The following is a 10,000-nucleotide window of genomic DNA, read 5'->3' as shown; positions in this document are numbered from 1 at the left end:
AGTTCAATTTGACGTAACCCTGAAAGCTGACAATTAAATCAAATTTGATGACAACTGATTGCAAGTTTGACGTTTGTGAATAGACATTCCAAAGACAGATTTTTTCAGATTTTGCAGAAGGGTCAAAATTCTCAACAACAAAAAACAACACTTGAGTCATGATAAATGTACGTAGAGCATACGACATAACAAACGGGCAGTCATAAGCTCAACTCTTCGTATGATCACTGGAACCTTTTTACATATCATTTACGAACATCACATTAATTAAGGAGGCAGACATGAATTAATGAAGACTTACTGAAACCTGCATCGCCGCAATAACGAAGGTAGCAACAGGGGGTTCTTCCCAGTTTGTATATATAATAACCATTGCACATCTTTATCTGGATATTATTTGACCACCGACAACTATTTCCCTTCCAATGAAAGCAAACTTTGCCATTGACGACCTGTCCGATTCTGGTAGGGTGGGGCGAACTTAACCAGCCAGGGGCATGCGTACCGCAGCGGTTAGTGGGAACAACTTTGGTTGGCATCTGATTGCCTGACGACCCAGTAAATCGGTACCATTTAGAATATGGAATGTCCCGTTTGTCGCATCGTAAGACATTCCCTCTGGGGATGCTTGCAGCCCTGGTCCTGTCATTCAAAACTTGATAGTTTCGGCAATCGTCGTGTCCTAAATGGTTTCAAATCAGCATGGCAAGAAAATGAGTTGATAAACTGAACTGAGATAAATTCAAATGATTTTCAAGCACTTACGTGAGAAACCTTTGCGCGCAATATCAGCAGTCCTCGGTTGTTATTGCAGATGTCAGTCTCAATGCCGCACGCAGAATTCCGTGTAATTTTCGATCGTGATAACCAGTACCTTTGGTATCAATTAATCCTTGGTTTTTAGTTCTCTAAGACATAGTCAAAAATTGTCTCTAATTTCGAACTTTCAGTTACATCTCCGGCCACACAGATAATGTTAACATGGTTGACTTACAGTAGTCGTCCCCACAATTGCCTAAATTTGCTTTCCATTGCTATTTTATTCAGATTAGAAAAATGAAAAAGACGATTATTTACAAGTGAAATGAATGAGGTCTCAATGGGGTTTAAACGTTAGCCGTAAAAGGACCAAACATTTAACCGTTGGGCCTTCCATAAGATTAAGATTTAACTATTAACCGTGAAACAAGATAGGGCTTAAACTTTAGCCGTAAAAAGGACCAAAAATTTAACCGTTGGGCCTCAAAAAGCTTAAGATTTAACCATTAACCATGAAACAAATTGAAAACCCTTAACCATAAATAAAATATTAGCGCAAGTTAAAGGTCTCAATAGTCTCGTAAAGAACTCCATTTGCATATCGTTTAATTAATTCGGCTAATTACTGCCATTTCACAACGCCGGAAATAGCGGATGTGTCTTTGAAATGAAATTAACTATTATATTTCCAGTTCAATTGTTATACTATAATGTAAGGCAATGGTAATTAATTATTAAAATTTCAGTTAACCGGAACGGGAACAAATTAGGCGTTAGTCGTAAAAGGGCCAAATTTTTAACCGTTAGGCGTAAAAATGCCTAAAATTGTTCATTAGCCGTAGAAGCCACCACCGCATTGAGACCCTCATGAACATGCTTTGATAACATCCCTTGTAGATCAACATCACTAGCAATTAAGCCCTACTCTAACATAAATACGAAAAACGAATATATACAGACCTTGGGTATTTTCCGTGTTCCTACAAGGTGAATGGAATGGACAATAAGCATAAAGGGTCTCAGTGGAAAATAAAAAAGTTAATTTTTAAATTTCAATTCTTTTGGTCCCTTCTTATGGTCAGTTTATGTCTTACTTTATTCCATCATAGTAGTCCTGCCAGAGCGACGTGACATAGTTAAAATTAAAGCCCCATGCAATTCACGTATACAGTCCACAGTTACATGGCTGTTTACTACTGAGCACTCTTCTCAGTAATATTTATACATTTCGACCCCACAAATCCGGGCCTTCTTCTTCAGGGTGACATTTTTGCATTTCAGTTCTTTTCGTCCCTTCTTAAGGTCTTCTTGAAGAAGGCCGATTTGTGCGACCGAAATATAGGTGTAAACTAAAGTTGTGACATATCTTCATTTGTGGTCTATACTTCATTTATTGCTTGGAGAAAACATCCACACAGCATTTTATGCTGGTTCACACATGATGCTGCAAGTATGCGATTGATTTGTGTGTGAAATATTTGCCTTGTTCATCTGTTTTTGGATGCTATATAATTAACCGGTAACCGGACTACATACTTGTCCAATTTAGAAATAATTGATGAAATGGTATACGAAATGAATCATATATGAACTGCGGATATGAAATCAAGTGAAGCTATGATCTTCGCAGTTATGAACGCAATCCTTGCAATAGCGTAGAGAAGCCTGAAAAAATCAGGACTTCAACGGGGTTTGAACCCGTGACCTCGCGATTCCGGTGCGACGCTCTTACCAACTGAGCTATGAAGCCACTGACGTTGGGAGCTGGTCATTTGTGGGTTCTAATGTTCCCGTGAGGAATGAATCAATGATGAAATGGTATATGAAATGAATCATATATGAACTGCGGATATGAAATCAAGTGAAGCTATGATCTTTGCAGTTATGAACGCAATTCTTGCAATTGCGTAGAGAAGCCTGAAAAAATCAGGTCTTCAACGGGGTTTGAACCTGCGAGCTCGCGATTCCGGTGCCACGCTCTTACCAACTGAGCTATGAAGCCACTGACGTTGGGAGCTGGTCATTTGTGGGTTCTAATGGTCCCGTGAGGAATGAATCAATATACCATTTCATCATTGATGGTCCCGTGAGGAATGAATCAATATACCATTTCATCGTTGATTCATTCCTCAGGGGACATTAGAACCCACAAATGACCAGCTCCCAACGTCAGTGGCTTCATAGCTCAGTTGGTAAGAGCGTCGCACCGGAATCGCGAGGTCACGCGTTCAAACCCCGTTGAAATCCTGAATTTTTTTCAGGCTTCTCTACGCAATTGCAAGAATTGCGTTCATAACTGCGAAGATCATAGCTTCACTTGATTTAGAAATAATTGGATGCAAAAAATTCCTCGGATTTCCAAAATGACGGCCTCGTCCAATTTGGCAGTCCTCAGAAATTTTCTCATCCAATTAATTCGAAACTGGACAGCATGTAGTCCTGTTACATATGCATATACGATCAAACTAAATTAACTCCATGAATTTGATACAAGCAAATTGACAAACCAATACGAAATAACTGGTATACCAAAACAATTAACTATAAAGGTTAATGATTTCTGACCAATTGAAAGTGCTTTCCACTTTTTAAACAGAAATCAGTAGCAGTCTCCAAAGGATGCAAATGCGTTGAGTGGTTGAGTGTATCACAATTTGAGAGCTATCTCTATTACCCTTCTATTCGTATAAAGCCGATCATATTCTAAATCATTCACGTCAGTGAGTTGTTCGAGGTCAGTAGAGATGAAGTCCAATCATAGGTTCTACAGTATCATTGCTTTTTATTATCTTCCATTAACTAAAATAATAAACTTTGAACGTGAGGAGGCTCAAACCAATTTCAACACTTGAAAGAAACGTTCTTATTAGAAGGATTGACACTTCAACACTTTATCACTTAATAGCAATTTTATGGTACCATATCAAGCACCAATTATTGCTGAAAAAGATTCGGTCATTTTTGTGACGTAAAACGTTGCCCTAGCAACAGGAAAGCTCTGCAAAAACACCCCAAATTTTGGTTTTAGTTGCTTATATCTCGAATTAAAACGAACGCGGTGATCCCCCTTTTTTATCTCTAAAATGTTATGAGCATGCCAAGATAAAACTTTGTGGAGCAGATTCAGAGCCACTGTAAATAATTGAAAATTTAAGGTAGCTCTGAATCCGCTCCACAGAATTTTTTTAAACTTTGCAGAGAGTTTCATCATGGCCTGTTAATTACTTTTGTGTGATAAAAAATGAGGGTCACTGAGATCGTTTTTCAGATATGAGCAACTAAAGCCAAAATATAGGGGTTTTTTTGCAAGACTTTCCTGTTTCCATGGTAACTTAATGCGTCACACAAATAACTGCATCTTGTTCAGCAATAATTGATCTTTCACATGATACCATAACATTGGTGTTATGTGATAAAGTGTTGAATGGATAATCCTTCTAATAACAAGGTCTCTTAAAGTGTTGAAACTGGTTTGAGCCACCTTAAAATTTATAGTATCGCTATTGATATTGTGCTTTTATTGCTAAAGATATACTTCAACGTATTCCTAATTTAACCTAAAATTATGCCTGTGTGATACAACAGACTGACTCGGTGACTAGGAAAAAGGAAGAAACAAATGAAATTTTCTAGTATGAAAGATTATATAAAATTCTTACATTAAAAAAGCCAGCAAAATGAGAATCCCTGTACCACTTAACTTCATATCCAGTGGTTTTCTTTCCCTGGGAACAGGAAAATAACAGAAAATTCAGTGGTATATGTAATAGAACAACGAAATGTCCAATTTGAAAATAATTGGATGAGAAAAATTCTGATGACTGCCAAATTGGACGAGGCCGTAGGCCGAGTCCAGGTTGGCAGTCCGAGAAATTGTTTGAATGTCAAACAAGGTAAATATTTGACATTACACACAGCATCATGTGTGAGCCTTCAAATTGGAGAAAACAGCAGTTTGATAGCAGTGATAATAGCTGCAACCTGATTGCCCAATACTCGGTTCTTTCATTTATCTTGACATTTGATTGGTTGATGGAAAGTATCCAGATTGTTTTCAAATTGGAAGGTTTCTTGAAACTTGTAGTAAACGTTCCAGCAAAAGCTGTCCAATTTATAGTACCTTCCTTAACCATTCACTCCTCAGGCGCTGCCAGGAAGCCCCCAATTGACGAGTGAAATCGTCTGGAGTTAGACAGAGTAAAATCTGTTAAGTCTCACTCCCAGGAGACAATGGATTAATGGAGGGGACTCCTCAGGCGCTCAGGACACTCCCCTTCCCCCCCCCCCCCCCCAGTTGATGGGTAAAATCGTCTCGCGTTAGACAAAGTTTCGCTCCAAAGAGTCAATGGGTTAAGGCGTTTATGATGGCAAGTGGCATGTTCTGTTTAAGAAACAATTTAGAACTAATATCTGTCAGAAGAAGAATCAGAGGTTGAAAGCAAAGCCCACGGAATTATCAGATTTTTTTTTTTTCAGAAAAAAACAATCTGTAAATTCACAAATAATTAACTGATACCAATAACAAATAGAAATATCATATCGAGGTGTGGTTTTCTAATTTAGTCCTTTCGAGTTTCAATATTTGTGGTTTTCAGCTTCACTGTGGAGACGTTGCCATAAGATTCAGTAAGTTCTGATTTTGATAACTAGGAGTGTTTATTGATTATGAAGTGTGTTCGTTGAGAGAACTTTGGAGGTTGGAATCACTATACAACCAAGAAGACAATGCATTTATAGTAAAGAACGTCTACCGAGGGTATTGATATATGAGGCTTGTGAATGTGAAAAGTTTGGAGTGAAGAAATGATGACGTCAACGAACAATTGTTAAAAATCTGGAGCTTTTAAAAACTGTGTGAGAGATTATACAATATCTTTCGACAATATTACTAGGAAAAAGTATTACAGATCTGTAAGCCTGTCGGAGAGGCTATTAATCTTTTCATAGCCAGAGGCTAACAGCATGCCTTGACCGATACACCCGAATTTTAACTGAAATATTACAGGTTTTCTCCGGGTTCTTCGGTTTCCCCAATTAGTGCTCCAGCGCTAGAACGACTACACAATTGAAATTTGTTTCCTTTCCTTATTATCAACTGAAAGTCTCACTGAGAGAACGAGAAAGCAAATAGTTGAAAAAACAGAGACCATGATGCGCGAGTTCGAAACTTTTAAGTGACATATCTTTCCTTCGTTCCACTGGATAGACGATGAGTACTCTATCCGTTGAATGGCGCTATCAATCTTTTAAAAACAGTGAGGCTATATAACTAAACTCTGCCTTGACAAAATAGGAGACGTGTACCTGTTGTCAAGAGAGACTTTGTGACGGTCGAGCACCAGGTGTTCAACAATTCCCTAACCATGTCTTTGATCAGTTCGTCTTTTCGTTGGAAGACTTTTCCAAATACCATTTTATTTTTCTAGCTTTTTTTTTTTTTAATCTAAAGAGCGATTCAGATTTCTACGCCAAGATTAACGTCATTGATCCTCTGACGTTACATATCACTTAAGAAAGGAAAAATAGCAGTATGGTAAAGAGTATAGCAACCTATGGATTGGTGTGACGCGTTCAGTAAGATCTCTTTTTTTTGTTTTGTTTTAGTAAATGGCTAACCCATAAGCCTGCTGAAACCAACAGTTTATCCTCTTAGAATAATAACGTCCTTGTCAACCTCACTTACCTTTCAGGACCTTTCACAAAGATCACAACGATAAAGTGAACTTATTCTATTAGCATTCTCTGCTCTTTTACCCCAATTATTGACTAATAATTATAAATTTCGTGACAAAAAGTTATTAAATGTTGTTGATTTAATTAAAATCAATTTCCCGTTTTGCTTTGCCAAATCTTCAGAAAGGGATATCTATCTTTAAACAGGTGTGCAAAGTTTGACGCAAAAGCGAGAAAGAGCTTGCCAATTATCTGGGTTTGCGGATGGGATTGAAAGGATGAATACCTTGAGAAACTTGAGCAAGGGAGCAAAGGATTAGAGCAACAAAGAACAAAAGCAATTTTTTAAAACCCAAGCAAAGATATCCACCTGACTGAGAGTCACTCAATAACATCATAGAAATACTATTAACCGAAACCGTATTCTGTTACGTTAACTGACTTTACTCAGTTATGATATCATTCATTAACAATACAAACAGATAAATTAATTGTTGAAAAAACAAAATAAACGAACAGGAGGTAAGATTAAATTGGAGTTTTTATCTAAAAGCTAACGTTAATTTTCCGTCACTTTAACTAGGATGCCTTCCTACATGAGTTTACAATGATGACAGGTTTTCAAAAAATAAAAAACTAAAACAAAACAAAGGAAAGGAAGGACCTATTAGAAGAACCTTCATTTTTAAATACGTCAGAAATTTTTGATGGATTTCTTCCTCAGTTGATTAATGGTTGTCCCTTCACAAAATAAGCCGAAATGAGAGATAATGTCCAGAGCGCTTTCCATTTGCATGGTCAAACATTTGGAAAATTTCGGTTCGGAGCTAAGTGGAAACAAAAATATTTGACTAGTTCCATGGTCAATATCCAGTGAAAAAAGGAGGGAACTTCTTTTAAGGCAATTCTTCGCCGGTCCATGTTGTAACGTTTTTATTTCATGCTCCCGCATTCTTTCTTGTTCCTTGCATATTTTTCATAATGGTAATATATATTTAGCATATACCAAAACAGTGGATAGTGTTGAAAGCACACCCTGATTGGCTACTGAAACTCCGGATATTCTTTGTTAGTATATACTAAAACAATGGATAGCGTTGAACGCGGGCGCTGATTGGCTCGTCAAAGTTGTGAACTATTCATCTCCGAGCAATTCGCGTGGAATTTGAGCCCGAAAATGTGGATATCTTTGAATGAATAAATGAGTTGAAATCGTCTTTTTGTACTAGATTATCTCACTGTTTTACTATGTACTAAAACAACTATTCACCTCAGTGTCGGTGGCTAGTGGTGGATAGTTGCAAAAGATTTAATTTTTCTACGAGGGCTCGCTGGATATGAAGTGATAGACGCCTCGTTGGTTATAATCATTTTATATCCAGGAAGCCCGAGTAGAATAATAATTGTTTTATTACTTAAAAACTCGACGATCAACAACTCTTATTTGGTGTTTCCGGGGATAGTATTGTTAACTAAACACCGATTTCTGTCTCGGTCAATTCCGGGCCAAGATGGCTTTTGTCGGCCACTTTTTCATAGAGCTGCAAAAATGTTTTCAGCTCGCTTTATTGCTGACTCGTTCCTTGATCATATTTGGCACAGCAGGCATATGAACTAATGGCCTGAAAACGCTGGAAATCTGATAATCATACTTCACTTTTAATAAAAATATATATTTAGGTAAGCTTAAAAACGGTGCTCTATATATGTTTTTTTTTTCCAGATATTTTTATAACTAGTCTGTGCACTCCCGAGCTAAGTATTGTCTTTGTGCCTAGAGTCTTCTGTGCTTGCCTTTGGCAGGTTTCAGGGGGTAATAAAAATGCATAGACTTCATCAGGTGGACACAGTACAAGCGATGGCGACGAAGCCGAAATAAAGCGAATGTTGTTTTATTGGATCTTTAAACAAAATATACTCTTATAGAGCTAAGGAATGGAACCAACAATGTTTCTTTAAATTTTTACGTTATTGATCAAATTTAATTTATACTACAATTATTTTCACAAACAAGTTATACAGTGAGTAGTGTTTTGTTTCCGCTGTTTCGTTTCTCTTCCTTGCATATACGGAACCCGTGCCCGCAGCTGTGCGCGTGGCAGATAAAACTGTGCTATCCTGTCAATCATTTGCTCTTTCACCGGAAACAGTGCACTTCGGTTGTGCGTAAATGACATTGTTGTCGACCTACCCCGTCGAAAGGACGACCAAAGTCTTTATTCGGAAGTTAACACAACTAAATACATTATCAATATGGTTTTGCCGTCTTCTTACACTTGATTCGAAAATACCAGCCGGACTTCGTCTTAAAATAGTTAGAAACAGCACAAATAACAGCCAAAGCAAAACAGCTTAAGGTTTGTTGACAAAAAAATTGCCTCAAAATGTTTTAAATGGTTTTTTGGCCCTTTATTAATAGCGCTCACATGAATTTTAAATGGATTATCGGGAAAGATATTTGTCAAGCTGACATGTGTTTCGTGTAAACATTCATTTTCAAGTAGCAAAAATTTGTATAAGCACTACAAACCTTTTACTGACCATTGCCCAAAGGGACACCCTTTATTAGCTGCAAGGAAGCAGCTGATGAATTTTGCACAAAAACCTGAGCCCCTGACATCGGAAAGCCAGACTTGGGAGAGTTTTCGCGGAAGGCTCACTAAGGAAGAGCTTCTAGAGCTCACAAGCTGATTCATGTCCTAAAAGAGCAACAAGGGACAGTCAAAATTGTGTTTCTTGTACTATGCGAAAATTTATTCAAAACTTTTCCCTCACTCCCACTCCACTGTGTCTTGCAATTCTACAGTGAATTACTATAAGGCCAATAAGAGAATCAACATCAAAGAGGCACTTCCAGGAGTTTTGGGGAAGAAGAGAACATGGCTAATTTGAGCTGGGGAACAGAGGAACAATAACAAAATATCTTAGGGAACAAGGGAAGAAAACCAATTTAAATTTTAGAGATCAAAAGGCTAGGAACAAGTTTGAAAGTAATTTGGGGAACAAGAAAACACAAGCAAATATTTAAAGGGAACAAGGACCCCTTTCCCCGGGAGGGCCTCATCAAATGTTCCGCCCCTTTCATCCAACAGCTCAAACAAGCGCTTCCAGCAATTTTTGAATGACCGACACGAAATGAAGACTCTCTTATAGCATGTGAAACCATGCTCAGATGCTTACGAGCACCCTCATGCCCATGTTTGTAAAAAAGCACCATGAAGTATTCCTTGCAGCTGGTTTAGGCATTGTTTCATCTTTCAACGTTGGGCAAAACCATATCAACTCCATTCTCAGAGGGCACTGGGGGAAAACGCTACTGAAGAAAAAAATTCCCAAAGTAATCATTACAGAATAAGATTATTGAAGGAGCACTTTTGAGTGTCAACCTTAAGCCTTTTAAAAAAAGCACAAACAATAGTCTTTAAATTCACAAAATGTCAAACAGCATATTTTAGTCTCGTATTCAATTATATTTTGCTCAATATTTCTTAAAACTATGCAGAACTATTTTCCATAAAATGTGGAACAATTGCTGCCTATTTAAATATGCCACAAAAGGGCTCCAAAA

General features: G+C 37.6%; 2 protein-coding genes across 8 annotated transcripts in view; one reads left to right on the top strand and one right to left on the bottom strand.

Annotated features, from left to right (window-relative positions):
- The window catches only part of LOC138038145 (neurogenic locus Notch protein-like), a 63,055-nt gene extending 56,576 nt beyond the window's left edge, over positions 1-6,479 (bottom strand). For 6 of the 7 annotated variants that reach the window (XM_068883972.1, XM_068883998.1, XM_068883985.1 and 3 more), the window contains exons 1-4: positions 6,443-6,478; positions 4,419-4,484; positions 1,720-1,739; positions 302-682 (exon numbers count right to left, since the gene is read on the bottom strand). In XM_068883972.1, coding sequence (XP_068740073.1) covers positions 302-682; positions 1,720-1,739; positions 4,419-4,465 — 448 coding nt within the window. In that variant the 5' untranslated portion in view covers positions 4,466-4,484; positions 6,443-6,478. Of the gene's footprint in view, positions 1-301; positions 683-1,719; positions 1,740-4,418; positions 4,485-6,442 lie in introns of all 7 variants that reach the window. The other variant, XM_068884011.1, reaches the window with a different exon arrangement.
- LOC138038315 (striated muscle preferentially expressed protein kinase-like) overlaps positions 1-10,000 on the top strand; it is a 390,347-nt gene that overhangs the window by 225,881 nt on the left and 154,466 nt on the right. The window lies entirely within an intron of this gene.

The sequence above is a fragment of the Montipora capricornis genome, chromosome 1, assembly GCF_036669925.1.
Source record: "Montipora capricornis isolate CH-2021 chromosome 1, ASM3666992v2, whole genome shotgun sequence".
NCBI classification, from domain to species: Eukaryota; Metazoa; Cnidaria; class Anthozoa; order Scleractinia; family Acroporidae; genus Montipora; species Montipora capricornis.
Note: the sequence above shows the minus strand (reverse complement) of the source record. Positions and strands in the feature narration are given on the sequence as shown.